Raw genomic sequence first — 16,951 nt, forward strand, 5'->3', positions numbered from 1 at the left:
GCTGTCGGGGATAGCTTTTCACGGCCAGAAATACGGTATAAGCGGTTTACATAAAGAAAGAAAGCTCGGTTTGATTAACGACAGTCACACATTGCCGTTGAAACGGCGCTATCGTCTGATCTGTCGGCACTGATCTTACTGCAAGCTAACTTCTTCTGGTGGAGGAAGCCGCAGTGCCCGGAGAGAACCAGCCCTGACAGCGACTGAAGTTAGAAGACGACACACATACTGTGAAAACGTATGTTAAGCCCAGTTAAAATTTCTTAAAATAGGCCTTAAGCTAGCACATCGTATAGTTACTTCCTTAAGCTTCTTGTGACATTTATTGTATGTAGGTATTGGGGAGGACTGTCTGCTCTTCTCTTTTACCAAGTCTTACCAGGTACGGTACCTACTATACCTACCTACTACCAACTACCTAACCTACTGATGCCATAGTGATGGGTAAAATAGTGGCAAGAGGCTTTGGCTTCGCTGGCTCATTGCGGCTTTGCAGTCGGGTACTAGTACCAATAATATACCACCTCCCCAAGCCCAAGGGGTTTTTCAAGCGAGTCAACGTATATAAATAGCTTATGCTTCAGTCACATTTGGCTCGGTGGCCGTAGGGTCTAAAAAATCTACGGCCACTAGCAATTATAGGGCGGCCGCAGTATTTCCACGGTCACACAATGTAGCAGTCACATGTTTTTATTTTTCGGGTAGCCGCACGGGGTATTTAGAAATTGTGGAGACCAAAAACGTGGGGGTGTCGTACGGTCTTTGATTTGATGTCGCACGGTGACCTTAGGGCGTCCCTGCGGCGGCCATAGAATTTTCAAGGCAGACGCAAGGTAGCCTCAAGGTGCCCGCAAGGTGACCACAGGGGGGCCCTAAGGCGAACGTGCGGCCAGATGGACGGTAACGAGTGGGTATATATACCAGTTCTTTTTCATATGTATATCATATCTCATATCTGTCATATAGATTGTGTACCAGGTTATATACAGATGGCGCTGGTTGTTCCTCAACGGCAGAGGCTACCTGCGCATGCAGCTGAGGCGGGTGCATCGAGAGCGAGATTACCTGATTGCAGCCCTTTTCCTGGAGGAGCAGCGGCTGGCCCGACGGCAGCGAAAAAGGAGGACGATGTGGGTGAAGCCCTGGCTGTTGCGGCGTGTCACCCTGGGCCACTACGACAACCTGATGCAGGAGCTGATGCGTGAATCCAGGGGTGACTTCAAGGCATTCCTGCATATGGAACCTGCAATGTTCCAGGAGATGCTGGTCCGTGTCGCTCCCAGAATCACAAAAAGCGACGGTGCAAGGCCCCCCGTTGCACCAGGCCTGAAGATGGCCATAACACTCCGGTTCCTGGCAACGGGTGACTCCCGCCACTTGCTTGCATTCAGCTTCAGGGTGGCACATAACACAATATCACTGTTTGTGCCTGAGGTGTGCGATGCCATCTCTGAAGAGTACCGGGACGAGGTGTTCGTGACCCCTCAACTCCTGATGGATGGAATGAAGTTGCCCGGGTCTTCGGGAGGTGGAACTTCCCTCACGCTTGCGGGGCCATTGACGGCAAACATATAAAGATAAAGAAGCCATCGAAGTCAGGCAGCGTCTACTTCAACTACAAGGGCTTCTTCTCAATAGTGCTGATGGGGATTGTGGACGCAGACTATCGCTTCCTTTGGGTGCATGTGGGTGCGGAAGGAGCTGCCTCTGATGCAGGAATTTACAACCGGTCTTCCATCGAGCCCGACCACCGTGAAGGAAGACTTGGTTTCCCTCCCCAACGACGACCACGACGTGCCATACTTTTTCATCGGGGATGACGCGTTCCCCCTGCGAACATACCTGGTGAAGCCCTTCTCCCACATGAACCTCACGCACGACGAACGCATCTTCAATTACAGGTGTTCCCGTGCCAGGAGGGTGGTTGAGAATGCTTTCGGCATCCTTGCCAACCGTTTCCGGTGCCTCCTCACCACCCTCATGACCACCCCCGAGACATCCACCAAGATCACCAAGGCGTGTGTGATACTTCACAACCTGATGCGGATCCGCTTTCCCAACCTGCAGAATGCCGACCTTGACGGGGAGCAGGCGGACGGTGTGATTGTCCCAGAGGCATGGAGGGATGCAGGCTACCTCGCCGACATGCAGGGTGCACTACGTGCCCCCAGGGAGAACCGTGCCGGCAAAGAGCTGCGGATACACCTCAAACACTATTATAACAGTGCTGCCGGCAGCGTGCCATGGCAGGAGGCAGCTCTCAACTGGTGAATTATTATAATTGGACCATCAAATGAACTTTATAGCCATAACATCTGACCTTATAATAACCTGTGAACTAAATGTACCATGTGATCCCACTTGTCAAATAAAGTATTTAAAAGTTGAATATAACCCAGTTTGTTTGCTTTATCGTTTTATCCCACAATAAACAAAGAAACAGACAGCAATAATTGAACGATAAAATAAAAATATAAAACCCATAAATTAGACACTTAAATCAATTTTAGCAATGAAAATTTCCATTTATAAATAAAGGGAAAATTTCCCTTGAAAGTTTTAAGTGCCCAATTGCTGGTTTTTATTTTCTGTTTCTTTATTAATTATGATGCTTCCCTGTGTCTTTAAAGTGATCAGATTAAAGTAATAGCGTAAATATTCACTCTATTGTGGTATTAATTTTTAACTTTCTTTCCTATTTTCAAAGGTATATAAATAATTATATTATGGAAGAATTAAAGACCAACACATAAATCAAGTTTCAAAGCCCATAAATGGTACCATTTTATTAGCTATAACAAAAATAACTAACATATCATATATATAGTAACAGCAACATATTTATATTAGTCTCCATCAGACTCGGACTCAGCGCACGCCTTGTCTGCCTTGTCTGCCGGAGATGAAGTCTGGGGCCTCATTAGACAGCTGAGCAAGGACTGGTCCGCGCTGGTGCCATGGAGGCCGAAGCTGCTACCACCACTGAATCCCGAGAGGCTCAGTCTGTCCCCCAATGCAGGGGTGCGGAGGGCCGGGAGCAAGTCTTGGTCCCCGAATATGTTGCTGGTGCTGGGGATAGTAGGAGCAGAGGTGGGGAGGGCGGGCTGCTGATGCTGCTGCGGCTGCTGATGCTGCTGCGGCTGCTGCTGCTGCTGCTGTTGAGGCGACTGGGTCTGTAGACACAAGAAAAATGCACATTAAATAAAGGTTCTATATAAATAGTACGTTTCTGGAATAAAATCTTGTATGTTTTACATAGAATCATAATTTACTGAGTTAATATCTTTATAAATTTCTGCAATAAAATCTTTTATGTTTTACATAGAATCCTGATTTGATGAGTTTATTTCTTTATAATAACTTACCAGCATTTTTTTTTGTATACAAGATCGAGGCTCGTGAAAGAGCGAACATTAATCACACAGAAAGACAAACCGACACATAAAACATATAACATCGGGAGCGGTAGACAAGATGGGGAGAGAGGGGGAAGGACACAAACACAACATTTGAGAGCAGGGACCGAGAGACATGGAGACATCGAGAGATCTGAGAGAGGGCGAGGGCTTTGGGGGGGGGGGGGGGGCATGGGAAGGGGGTGGTGGGAGAGGTATAAAACATATGGACACTGCCAGGACTTCCAGGAAAGAAGTTGGAATTTCAAACAAGGTGGATCTGGGGTGAATTAGCGGGGGTAGAAAAGATCAAGGTTTTGGATGGGGGAAGATAAGAGATGGTGGTGAACAGCTGTTTTAAAGACCTGGAGGGAGGAGTGGGATTGAAGGGAGTGAGGGAGTTTGTTCCAGAGGCGGGAGAAAAGAGGAATGAAAGAGTGAAGGTGAGCAGAGAGCCGAGATTTCGGCAGTTTAACCATCAGAGGGTTGCTGGCAGATCTTGTGCGACCTGTAGGAATATTTGGGGGACAGAGCACAGAGAGAGCTGGGGGTGCAAGGCCGGAGAGGAGTCGGTAGAAGACAGAAAGACCACCTACCTGCCTGCGGTGAGTGAGTGAAAGGCCCTCAGAGATAGCTTCATCGCGGGAGATTCCAATAATTCTGAAAGCTTTGGTTTCAACAGCGTGAAGCCGAGCTAGGTGTGAGGCAGGAGCACCGGCCCATAGGGGAGAACAGTATTCCATTGAGCTGCGGATGAAAGCCTTGTATGTGGTGAGGAGCTCAGGTCTGCCGAGGAAGGACTTCGCACGACGGAGGATGCCCAGTCGGCGACTGGCTTTGGAGGCCAGCTTGGAAATGTGGTTTTCCCAAGAAAGATCATGGCAGATAGTGAGACCCAAAAGCTTGAGCGACAGAACTTCTTGGAGAGGATTGTTGAGAAAGTAGATGGGAGGGTTGTCCAGTCGATCTTTTCGGAGAGACATAGTAAGAGTGTGAGATTTGTCAGGATTGAAAGACATGTTCCACTTGTTTGACCAGTCTGTGATTTTGTCCAAGTCTTCAGAGAGTGAGAAGGCTGCAGACTGCCGATCTGAGGGAAGAGGAATGGAGCGGCAGAGAGTGGAGTCATCAGCAAAGAGATAGAGAGGATTTTCAAGAGAGTCAGAGAGATCATTGATGAAGACCAGAAAAAGCACGGGGCCCAGAACACTGCCTTGGGGAACTCCAGCCTGAACAGGAAGAGGAGATGAGAGAAACCCATTCAGGGCCACACGTTGACGACGACTAGAGAGGAAGTCTGCCAGCCATGCGTGGAGATTTCCATGGATACCAAAGGAGGAGAGTTTGGTGAGCAGAGCGGGGTGCCAGACCGTGTCGAAGGCACGTGATATGTCGAGGGAGACAGCTCTAATTTCCTGTTTGGCATTGAGGACCTCCATCCATTGTTGAGACAGCAGAAGCAGCATGTCCAGAGTAGAGTGACCTGGTCTGAAACCAAATTGATGATCAGAGATCAAGCCATTGGAGAAGAGGAAAGATTTCATATCCGAAGCAATGATGGATTCCATGACTTTGCTGATAATTGGGAGAAGGCTGATTGGTCTGTAGTTGCTAGGATCTGTTTTTGCACCTTTTTTGTGCAAAGCGGTGATGTTGGCTGATTTCCAAGCAGATGGCAATTGACCTTGAGCAAAAGAGAGGGTGAAGAGAACAGAGAGAGGGTGAGATAGAGCAGCAGAGCAGGATTTTAGGACCCGTGGGCTGATGCCGTCGGGTCCAGTTGCAGAATCAGACTCGAGGGTTGACAGAAACTTTTCCACCTTGTCAGGAGGAAAGGACACGGAGTCCAGGAGCAGCAGGGTACGACTGGGTATGGTGGGTACAGAGAGGGATGGGTTTGGGACACAAGATTTAGAGGCAAACACAGAGTTGAGGCATTCAGCTTTTTCACGTGCGGAGTCAGCTGTGTAGCCGTTTGAGGTAAGGGAGGGGATGGAGGGGGAACAAACACCAGAAACGAATTTGACCAGACGCCACCAGGATTTGGAAGAGGGAGACAGATAAGAGAGTTCGGTCTTGAGAACGGAGAGATATTGTTTCCTGGCTCTCCTGAGGGTGGACACACACTTGTTTCGGGCTTTGTGAGATTTCCTTCCGTTGGATTTGCTTTCCAGGAGACGAAGGCAAGTTGTTTCTGGGCAACAGCCTCACCACAAGATTCCGTGTACCATGGACGGGAGGAAGGGTATGACAACTGAAGACGAGATGGGATAAATCTGTGCATGAGAGAGAGCAATTTACTTTGGAAGAATTCCCAGGATGAGTTGATGTCAGAGGTGGTAGAGATGGGAGACCAGTCCAGATGATTGATGGCTGCTTGAAGACCGTGCCAGTTGGCCTGAGTGAAATGCCAGACTCGTCGACGCTGAGCAGGCTCCCTGAGGATGGTCAGAGAGATGTCCACTTTAACAAGGACATGATCAGATGATACGATTGGAGCAGAAGAAGAGCAGCAGACATTTTCAGGGAAGTTAGTCATAACCAAGTCCAGAAGAGAAGATGTTCCGTTGACTGAGATCCGGGTCGGGAAATTGACAGATTGTGTCAGTCCCAGTGAGTCGCAGAAGTCCTTTGCTGAGGAGCCATGGCTGGTGAGAGAGGTACCCACACCCAGCCAACTGGCATGATGACAGTTGAAATCACCACATATGAGGAAGAGAGAGTTGGAATGAGTAGATAGAAGTTGGTCCATATTATCAGACAGTGAGATGTAGATGGAGTCATCACTGTTTGGTGGACGGTACCACACACATATGAACAAGAGGTGGGAGCGAAGGGGAAGCCGTAGCCAGAGGTATTCCTGGGGGTGAGGTGGAGAGAGTGCAGTGCAGGGCGAGTGAGGAAGAGAGTTTTTGATAAAGATAGCAACCCCGCCTCCAGGACGAGGCTCAGGTCTATCATACCGGAGGAGTGAGTAGCCCGGGAGAGATACTAAGGAATCAGAGACATCATAAAGGAGGAAAGTTTCTGTTAAGCAGATCACGTCTGGTTTGACAGAAGCAACCTGTATGGAGAGATCAGTTAAGTTTGAACGAAGGCCCCGGATGTTTGAGGTCCATACCGTTAATGAAGAGGAAGGGGGAGCATCAGATACAGAACAGGGGGGAGGAGGGGTATGGTAAGATGTGGAAGAGGTGGAAGAGGTAGGGAGAGCTGTTGAAGGTGTGTCAGAGATTTCAGAATAGCTCGGAGAAAGGGAAGGATGGGGCGGACAAAAGGTTTGATGGTGATTGGGTGAGGCACAATGAGGTGTTATTTGAGGTGGGGGAAGAGCGAGGCAGAAGGTTGGGGGAGATGGAGGTGAGAGTTGGAAGGGGGAAGAAGGAGGGAGGATGCTTTGAGGAGGGGGAGTGAGAGGGGGGAAATTGAGAAGCAATGAGGGTGGGGAGATTTGAAGGGGAGGGGTGAGAGGGGAGTTTGGGAGGGAAGGGACAAGGGGAGGGATTTGAAAGGGATGGGATATGGGGGAGATTTGGAGGGGAGGGGTGAGGTAGGAGTCTAGGAGGGGAGGGGCGAGGGGGCGTCTTGGCGGGGAGGGGTGAGGGGGTAGTTTAGGAGGGAGGGGGCAAGGGGGGAGATTTGAAAGGGATGGGTGATGGGGAAGATTTGGAGGGGAGGGGTGATGGGGAAGATTTGGAGGGGAGGGGTTATGGGGAAGATTTGGAGGGGAGGGGTGAGATTGGATTTTAGAAAGTGTACGATTTATGGGAAACGAACATTTATTGCAAAATGGGTTTCTTGTGACCTTCGAGTTAAAAATACGTTTAAGGACGCTGGATGGAGGATGGAGTGCAGGAGAGTTTAGGGAATGTAGAAAAAAGGCACTATAGGAGATGGATATTTTTTTGGGGATGAATTGATTTGGTGAGCAAGTCGAAAGCAGCCTTTTAAAGAAGAAGAAGAAAAAGGTGTTATAAAATATGATGGAATACATAACTTGAGGGGAAAGTGTAAACATTGAAGGTTAATAACAGTGAAAACTATCTGGGGAAATGGGGGAGAAACACGTGGTCGAAGAACGAACGAACGAATAAGAATGAATAAACGAATGAGAACAGAGAAGGAAATGTTTTTTTTGTTTGTTTTTTTTGAGTTGCGATTTACACAAGGAAGTAGGCTATGGGTGAAAAGACTGGGAATACAGAGAACGAAAGTTATTGGATCACAAACGACGGACCGCTGAGAGAAAAACAAAGCCTCAAGGTTGTACAGTGTACACTGTACAAGGCCTCAAGACACGACACGAATTAACACGATTTTCAATACAGGTATGAAAGATTTGCACCGAAAAATCTTCGTCGGGACACAATATACGTACAACACCATAAATAAATACAGTTTTAACGAAAATACAAATGGGAACAATCACTTAACTTCGATTTCAAATCGTTCGCGATGCGGCAAAGGCCTTGCTCGCGACACGGCAAACAGACGATCAATTTATGAAAGATAAACACCGAGAAACGACCAAAGTTGCACACAATAACTTCACACACCGAAAGATAAATACAGTTTCGACAAAATACAATTGTGAACAGACTTAACTTCGAAAAACGTGGAGACCGTGTGGAGCTTCGAAAATCCCTCCCACCGTCTCCGAGATCTCGCGAGGATGCGAGTCAAGGTCTGCTGCCGCAAATACCCTGGCGGTTGCTGCTGCTGTTGTTGGTATTGGAACTGCGGCTGGGGCTGGAACTGCTGGGAAGGGTGCTGGAACTGGCCCTGGAATGAGAACTGGGAGGCCGCGGGCTGGGGCGGGTACATGGCAGGTGGAGCTGGGGTTGGAGCCGGACACTGCTGACTCGTACTTTGCCCCTCATCTGTTGGCTGGTATCGCTGGGAGAGGGCCAGGGTTTCAGTCTGGAATTGTCGGAACTTCTCCTTCGGGCAGTTGCGCACCACCGTCTGGAGCCAGCTGCCCCACGCCTCTCGCTCATCTGGTTCTCTGCTTGCGGACTCTTCCAACTGGGGGGAAAGAGAAAACAAAAAGGGAAATTATCATAACTGTTTCAATCCAAATTTCAAAAAACATAAGACTTATGACACATGACATTTAAAAGTACAGTTTAGGTTATCACTAAATCGGTTATAATTTACCTTTTTCTCTGTTTCCCGGTCCCGTCTCCAGTTCTCCATCAGCATCTCGTGGAGGAGCTCCCCTACGTCAGGGGTGGTCTTTGCGGCCTTCTTCCTGCTCATCCTGGTGCTGCTGCTGGTGCTGGTGCCCGCCCTGTTCCTGCTACTGTGGTGACTGTCGGCACTGCTCCCCCTCGTCCGACTTTCAGACCCTCTGTCATGGTCGTCAGTGTCGTGTGCCGCAGAGTCGTGTGCCTCAGAGTCGGGTGCCGCAGAGTCGTCCCCCACATCTTCATCTTCCTCGTCCTCGTCCTCCACAGCAACCTGAAGCATAGGCAGAGAAAAGTGAATATTAGGTACATGCAACACTCAGGATGTTCTGTGAGGGACTGAAAAGAAGAGGATCATTTGCACACAAACAAATTCAATGCCAATGCTTACCCTTCCCAACTCCTGTCCCTGGGTCCGCGGCTGAATCACCTCATCGAGAAAGGCCAAGTTCCGCAGCTTCCACTGCTGTAGGCTGGTTAACTTGGAGGATGCTTGGCCCGACTTCCCCGAAGAACCGGCCCGGTTCTTGAGTTTGCCATAGGCAGAACGTAGGTTTTTGAACCTCCTCTTGATCTTCTCCACTGCAAACAAAAAATAATCACATTAGAATGTGTCAGAGGAAAGTGAATATTATGTATTTACACAATGAAGGATTTGTTTCATGATACTTGGACAATTGACAATGAAACTACAATACAAATCAGTAATTTAAGAATTACAGAAATGAGGAAATGGGGAAAGTACTGATAGTGGCAACTATGTACCAGGATTAATTTCACTACTCACCGGTCCACTTAATCTCCTTGGCAAGCTCAGCCAGTTCCGCCTCCTTCAGCTTGGTGTTGCGGTACTTCTCATGTCTGAGGTTGTAAAAGTAGGGATGGGCCTCGTAAAATTCGACAATGCGCTGGAGCGCGGGAGACTCATCCTCATTCTCATCCTCTCCATCAGGGTCATGGTCCTGCTCAGGCTGGGTGTCTGGCACCTGTTCTGGCTCCATGGATGGCTGGTCCTCTTGCTCATCCTCATGGACTGGGTTGGTCTTTTTCTTGGCACCTTTCCCCTTGTCCTTGGTTGATCGCTTCTTTGGCGGCATGGTGATGTGTCTGATCTGAGCTGCTGGTGAAATGTGATGATGTGTGTGGCAAACACCTATACTCCGATCTCTAGCGGTAGCGCACGGTCGACGCAGACTGCCACGGAGGCCGTACGTAGGACGCACGGCGGGCGTAGGGGAACCGTGCGTCGACCCTGCGTTGCCCGCAGGTAGTCACACAGACCGCAAGGCCACCGTACGGTGAACACAGGGACGCCTTAGGACTACCCTACGGCGACCGTGGAAATAGTGCGGCCGCCGTAATTTTTTGGGGGTTGGCCAAATTCATTTTTCATTGATAAGAGCCTACGGCAGCCGCACGAATAACGCAAGCGCACCGTACGCCCTACGTACGGTTGACGTGGAACACATCTACGTCATGGCTACGGCTTGTTGAATTGCTACGGCCAACCTAGAAATGAAAAAAGTTATAACTCTGCGCTATAATTCCACGGAGACCCCTACGGCCTGTAAAAGATAGCCATATGCCCTTGGGCCACCCTGAGGCCACCTCAGAAACTCTGCGGCCGCCGCACGTTTCTGTCAATTTAGGGGGGGTACGGCCGCCGTATCCTAGCCGTAGAGCAAATGTGACTGAGGAGTTATCATGGCGTTTTCGTGGGAGCAACGGCCTCTACCAGAAGTAATGAACATTAATCAACAGTAATGAATATTATTAACCACAAACACGTATGATTCGCTTTTTAAACAGTCGCTAATGCTGTTTATAACACTAAATGAAGAAATTTGGAGGAATCCCGACATGCGTGAGGTAGGTTTTACTTACAGAACTGAGCGAAGATCTACTGTACTCTAGATACCCCATAAGTGTTGGGTTAATAACATGACCCTTCCTGGTGCTTCCGTGGCGTTTTTTGTCGTGAACTTTTGAAACTCGCTCCTTGTTTAAAACGAAACTGAAAGGGAGGAAGCCTGGGTTGTGCTACTTTACCAAGCAGCTAGCTAGCGCTTGCCAAGCCAGCCGTTCCTTAACAGATTAGAATGGAGTGCTTGCTCAAATGCTTAAACCACTTGGCGATCTCTCCACAAGAAACTTGGTAAATGAACACACACCTAATGTTCTTGAGACCAGACCATAGATCGACTGTAATCTATATACCCCAAAGAGGAATGAGCCTTCCTGCCCCTCCCGTAGTTAGCGGGTGAACTAGTGTTTTTCTAAAAATAAAAAAACATGATTAATTTCGTGATTTGGAAAACCGAATGTCAATAGCAAATGACCTTAAAAAATTTCCAGCCACTTGATACGAATCATTTCAGTGGCCTGGATTCAGAACACTGCTCTGCTCTCTCTGAAACAGGAGGCCAGCATATCGCTATCAAAGTCGATGAAGTACAAAAACTTGAAAAAAAACAACCCCAACCATACTATGTGACCGGTCCACTTCAGTCGGCTTCTTACTCCCTGTGAAGCTCATCTGCACAGCAACTGACTTACCATTCCCAGTCACTTCCCCCCAGACACTCAAACCTAGTTCCAAGTCTGATCTTCTTCCCCTCTAACCTCATATTAATTTATTTTCTCTACGACCCAATGCACATCACCTCAGTCTTCTCCATATTCAACTTCAATCCAAGCTTCTTGAATGCCTCCTTTCACTCCCCCAGTACCTCCATCACCCTCTTACCCTCCACCACAACTGCAAAATTGTCCACATACAATATCCTCCCCAGAATACCTTTTATTTTTACCCTCCTACATACCAGCTCCATCACCACGTGATAAACACGAGTGGACCGAGAGAGCTTCACTGGCAAAAACAATGCTCACATTGAACTCCTCGGACGTCCCAGGACCAACCAAAAGTCTTCCCTTTGCTCCCTTGTACATCCCTTCCACCAATCTAACTTCTGCTTCTGGCACTCAATTTCACCATCACCATCTTTCTTGTGACAGTATTGTACACCTTATCAAGGTCCACAAGTCCCAATGCCATTTCACTTTGCACCTCTAACCTCCTCTCCACGTTAACATCCTGTACGTCATTCCTCTACCCTTTCTAAACCCCTGCTGCTCTTCTCCAATCTCCATCGCAACACCCTTCCTTATCTTCCCATCCAGAACCTTCTCCATCACCTTCACGACATGACTAGGGAGTGTAATGCCCCTGTACTTCTCTGGATCTTAAAAATCCTCCATTCCCCTCCATATCGGTACAATTAACCCTGTCCTCCACTCCTCCGGAATTGACCCATCTCTCATACATGCATTCAACAACCTCTTCCTCCACCTGACTCTGACTTATCCCGCTGCACTTATTATTTCTGGATACACCTCATCAATGCCTGGTGCCAAAATACCCTGAAAACACCCCAAAATACCCTAAAGACCCTGAAGACCCAAAACACCTGTTGTGGAACTGATTAATTTAGCCTTGAAGGATAGAGAGACTCAAAATAATTAATGTCCAGACTTGTTCAGAAGACAATCGACTGATTTTTAATGAAACGTGGAGGACTTTGCTTATGTTACAAGGAAGATATACATCAAAGGAATACCGAAAAGCACTTGGCACGAATCCAAATCCAAAAAAGAACACACACACACACACACACACACACACACACACACACACACACACACACACACACACACACACACACACAAACACAACAATGCCTAAGCAAAATCCTAAAGCATTTGTGCAGCACAGCCTTTCTTATACTTGTGAAGAAAAAAGAGAATGGAGCTGGGCTGAGGGGAGGAGAGAGAGGAAGGGGGAGGAGCGAGGATTGGCGAATGGGAAAACTGATAAGAAGTTCCATGAAACTTGCAAATGAACAATGAAGGTAACAGTATTCGTGGTCCCACCTCTTGGATCCATCCACGGTACTGCAAGTTCCTTCGTGAAACAAAGCTCGGAGTGTCTAAATTCTTGAGTTACATGTTGTTACAAAGCATCCAGCATGTTTTACACTTCAAAACTAACAAGTTATATGACTTTAATAAAGAAGAACACATGGTGTAGTCCTGTGTGCAAAAAATGGCCCCTAGGTTACCCACCTAATTTGGGGAGAGGACCATGTAGGACATCATATTGGCGAGGGTAGACTGTCTGAAATACGGCAATAAGTGAGAAATTCATGGTTTTGTGTAAAATCCGAAAAGTCGAAAAGGTCCTGAAAATTTGTGGGTAGGGCAAATTAATTATGACCTGAAGCCACAGATAATCAGCATAACATAGCAAGTTGTACCTCGAAATGAAGCTTGTAATGTCAGCTACAAGATGCAATACGATTATTGAGGTCACCAGAGGTCAAACTATGACATCAGGAGGGGGGTGCCCAAAATTCACGACCTTGAGAACTAATGACCCGGTTTGAAAAAGTTACAATTCAGATGAAAACGTTTTATTAATCATTTTGAGAAGGGCACATATCAGCAAAGTAAAAAAAAAAAAAAAGAATTTCAGTAAAATCTTACAAATTGACCCTTTGGTGGCTGTTTGAAATTTGGACAAAAATCTCAAATATGCAAAAAATGGCATCCATGACACGGAAAACAGAAGTTCATATCCAGGTTTTAAAAAGTGGTTTAAAATAATATGTGATGTTTTAGACGAGAAAAAATGAATTTTATAGGGTTTAAGCCGTATATTAGACCTGGCTGACGGATTATAAGATCAATTATATTACTCGGTGCAGCTAGAAATTTGAAGTCTTGTTCTTGTTGAAATTTAAAGTCTCAGTCTCAGTCTTTCCCCTCAGTTCGAAGTCCCTGCTGGTATCTACAAGATGGAGGAGTCAAAACATGATGAGGTTGAGACCAAAGATGTGGCATGGCTGGTCAGTAGGTTGGACTTGTCTGATCTTGAAGGTGGGTTGAGATAATTTAGTGAAAATCAAGCAATGCCATCTTGGAGTGCATTAAATTCATTAGTTACTGATGAAACCGTACCTGAAAAGAACATAGGATTCCTTCCAGTCCTCCCACATCCAGTTACTGATTATGCTACTGTATATACATCCCTTCAGAACTTTCAAGATGTACGCAGCCATATGAATCAGACCCATATGCCAGTTGCTTGTGATGAGGGTGTATATCATATAGCACGCGAAATTATTATGAACAATCCTGTAGAATTCCAGGACATCATATTTATGTATGGGGTCTTTTCATATGATCAAGGTAGTGATGGGTGCGATAGGAAAATATATTGATGGAAGTGGCCCTGAAACGATTTTCACCGAGACTAAGGTGTTTGGGATAAACGTTGTCAAATCGGTGCTAAATGGAACTCACTACACGCGGTCTTTGAAAGGTCTAATGCTGCTCTCTCTCCGAGTCCATAGAAAGGTTACAATGGTCAATTCTTCAAGCTGAAAGGTATGACGTCATATATGAAAGAACTGCGGCTCTTGACAGATTTGAAGGCTGCTGTTGCTCAGAAAGATCGAAATCTCAGCAAGCAGCTCCTACAAACATTCATTGAATCATCATCAAGGATGACAGATGACTTCACCAATTGCGTCACTAAAATATTTAGTCCGTGCTGATCGTGAAGGGGACTGGCAGCTACATCTTCATAGTGTCCAAACAGTGCTCCTTCTCTTTGTTGAATGTGATAGAATAAACTACCTTAGATGGGGCTCACTCTACCTGAAGGATATGCGTCGGCTACCACAGGTAGCCCCTGTTGTGTATGAGAACTTCATGGCTGGAATGTTTGTTGTGAAGCGCACCAGAGGACGATTAAATGCGGTGGGTGCTCACATGTGTTTGGAACAAACCATAAACAGATCACAGAAGAGTACATTGGGGATAATCGGAAGTACAAAGAAGAAGAATTTCGTTGCACAGTGGGAAATTATTCACCATGAAATGTTGGCCGTGGTCAATCTCTACAGAGAAATCAGTGCACTGCAAACACCTAGTACCGAATTGGTGGTCAACCACGAGTTTACTTAGTCTGCCACAAACACATCAGAGGCTAACGTCAGGGACATCATCACCTACATAATGACAAAAGAGAACCCAGCCCATGTTCCACTTGGTACAGAAAAGAAGCTCCATAATATCTTGACCTAAGAGACTGCAACAGACAATATCCGAAAGAGCCTTCTAGGCATTGAAGAACATTCTGTCAGGCAGTATGTAACATTCCGCGAGGAACGGTTTGTCAGTAAGGAGAAGTCCCTTTTTGATACAATCCATAGGACTAACTTGCAGACATTCAAAAACCTGAAATCTGGGAAAAGGTCCATTGAAACAAAACCCAAAGATCAGAAAAAGGAGCTTGCAGAAGCACAGAAAATATTTGGCATAGCTCGAGTGCGCAACTATGATATACACCATCTCCTGCAGTATGACCTGGTAGATTCTTCTTACCTGTTTGATGACGCTGATCTGATGAAAAATCCCACCAAGAGTGACCTCTGCCATGAACTTGAGAAAAGCTTGAATGATGGGGAAAACGAGTCATTTGCCTCAATTAGTGGGAGGGAGGGAGGCAAGCCAGCCTCCTTGGTTGATGTAATGGCATGGTTGCGATGGATGAAGCTACCTTCTGCAGGAACATTTGCTGACCTGTGCAGCAAATGTGTTGAGATGGTACAACGTATGTGTCCAAATGCTGAGCGGATCGACTACATATTTGAAACTTACGTGCAAGGATCTGTTAAAGACAGTGAAAGAGTCAGGAGATGCTGTTGTGCTCCAATTGATATGTCATCTGGGTGAAGAGACAAAGTTACCTGTTTGCATGGATGCTTTCTGGGCGTCATCGGATAATAAAGTAGAGGTACAGAAGCTTCTAAAACAATTTATCTTGAAGAACATCGAGGCTGGTAGAGATATTATAGTCAGTGGAACAGGTATTGATGGCGAGGCAGTTATTGAGCCATGCATGGGTAGTTTCAACAGCAATGCTCCAGTTCCATTGCCTGATTTGGACATTGACATAGAGGAGGCTGATGTTAGACTTCTTCCACATGCTATGCATGCTGTAGGTTCTGGAGCAATCAGACTGGTTGTCTTTTCAAATGACACTGACATTCTTGTGCTTGTATTACACTTCTGGAGAATTCTAAAATCACATGGATTACAGGAAATTTGGATGAGAGCTGGAGTAGGTGACACCACAAGGTACATCCCAGTCCACACACTTGGCAACAGACTAGGAGCAAATTTATGCAAAAATTCTCCCAGCAGTTCATCAACTGACTGGTTGTGATAGCACGAGCAAGTTCGGAACCAAACCAGCCGGCCTGAAAGTAAATCCAGCAAAATACCTGAAGGATTTTGGGAATGACCCAGACAACATTGACTTTGGCATGGTGGAAGAGTATCTGGTCCAGGTCTACAAACCAGGAGCGTCATTCAAAACCATGGACGATCTACGATATTATCTGTACCACCACAGCAAAAAGACCATCATCAATTTACCTCCAACAAGCCGAGCAACAAGGGGACACATTCTCAGGGCTTTCTATGGAACCTTCCTTCAACTTCATTGTCTGAATGGTCGTCAACTTGATGCAAGGAACTTTGGTTTCTATTATGAAGACGTTCTTATGAAACCATGCAAGAATCAAAAGATCCTTCCTGACGATTTCTCCACTACCTGCAAATGTGCGTCCTGTGCAACAAAGTGCTGTCCTTGCCGACAAAGCGGTGACCCATGTTGTTCATACTGCAGTTGCCAGATTTATCAAAAGTGCAAAAATCCTTTTGCATGAGATTGACTAATAATTGTAAGACGTACCCTACATAATGCTTCTATGTCTGGACTGAGATGGAATTGGAAGGCCTTGTCAGTAGTTTATAACACAAATTCGAATTAAAAACTGAACTGATAAGGTGAAAACGATATTTTTACCAACTATCCAGTCTCGGAGTCTTCAACAGTTTTGAAATGCAAAAAAACACGATTGCATTCAGCTGACCTATAACTGAACGCGACAAGTGACTGCAAAGTTACATATCGCAGCAAATCTGCAAACCTCTTCACATGTTGATGTTTTAATATGCCTTAAATAGTGTATTGGTTTGGTTTAGGCCATATCTGCAACCCCGCTTTACATGTTTTAAGATGTTTAAGTCTTTATGTGTAAGTGTCATCATTTTTTGCATATTTTAGATTTTGGTCCAAATTTCAAACAGCCACCAAAGGGTCAATTTGTAAGATTTTACTGATTTTTTTTTTTTTTTTTTTTTACTTTGCTGATATGTGCCCTTCTCAAAATGATTAATAAAACGTTTTTATCTGAATTATAACTTTTCCAAACCGGGTCATTAGTTCTCAAGGTCATG

At 46.2% G+C, this 16,951-nt stretch overlaps 1 protein-coding gene across 6 annotated transcripts in view; it reads right to left on the reverse strand.

The window, feature by feature from the left end:
* Positions 1–2,754: 2,754 nt before the first annotated feature.
* Positions 2,755–16,951, reverse strand: part of LOC137427481 (uncharacterized) — a 40,987-nt gene continuing 26,790 nt past the window's right edge. For 3 of the 6 annotated variants that reach the window (XM_078778134.1, XM_078778135.1, XM_078778136.1), the window contains exons 7-11: positions 9,369–9,701; positions 8,973–9,163; positions 8,553–8,855; positions 8,001–8,420; positions 2,755–3,173 (exon numbers count right to left, since the gene is read on the reverse strand). In XM_078778134.1, the coding sequence (XP_078634260.1) occupies positions 2,847–3,173; positions 8,001–8,420; positions 8,553–8,855; positions 8,973–9,163; positions 9,369–9,701 (1,574 nt within the window). In that variant the 3' untranslated portion in view covers positions 2,755–2,846. The remainder of the gene's footprint in view (positions 3,174–8,000; positions 8,421–8,552; positions 8,856–8,972; positions 9,164–9,368; positions 9,702–16,951) is intronic. The other 3 variants (XM_078778139.1, XM_078778138.1, XM_078778137.1) reach the window with 1 other exon arrangement.

The sequence above is a fragment of the Myxine glutinosa genome, chromosome 5, assembly GCF_964187855.1.
Source record: "Myxine glutinosa chromosome 5, kmMyxGlut1.1, whole genome shotgun sequence".
NCBI lineage: Eukaryota > Metazoa > Chordata > Myxini > Myxiniformes > Myxinidae > Myxine > Myxine glutinosa.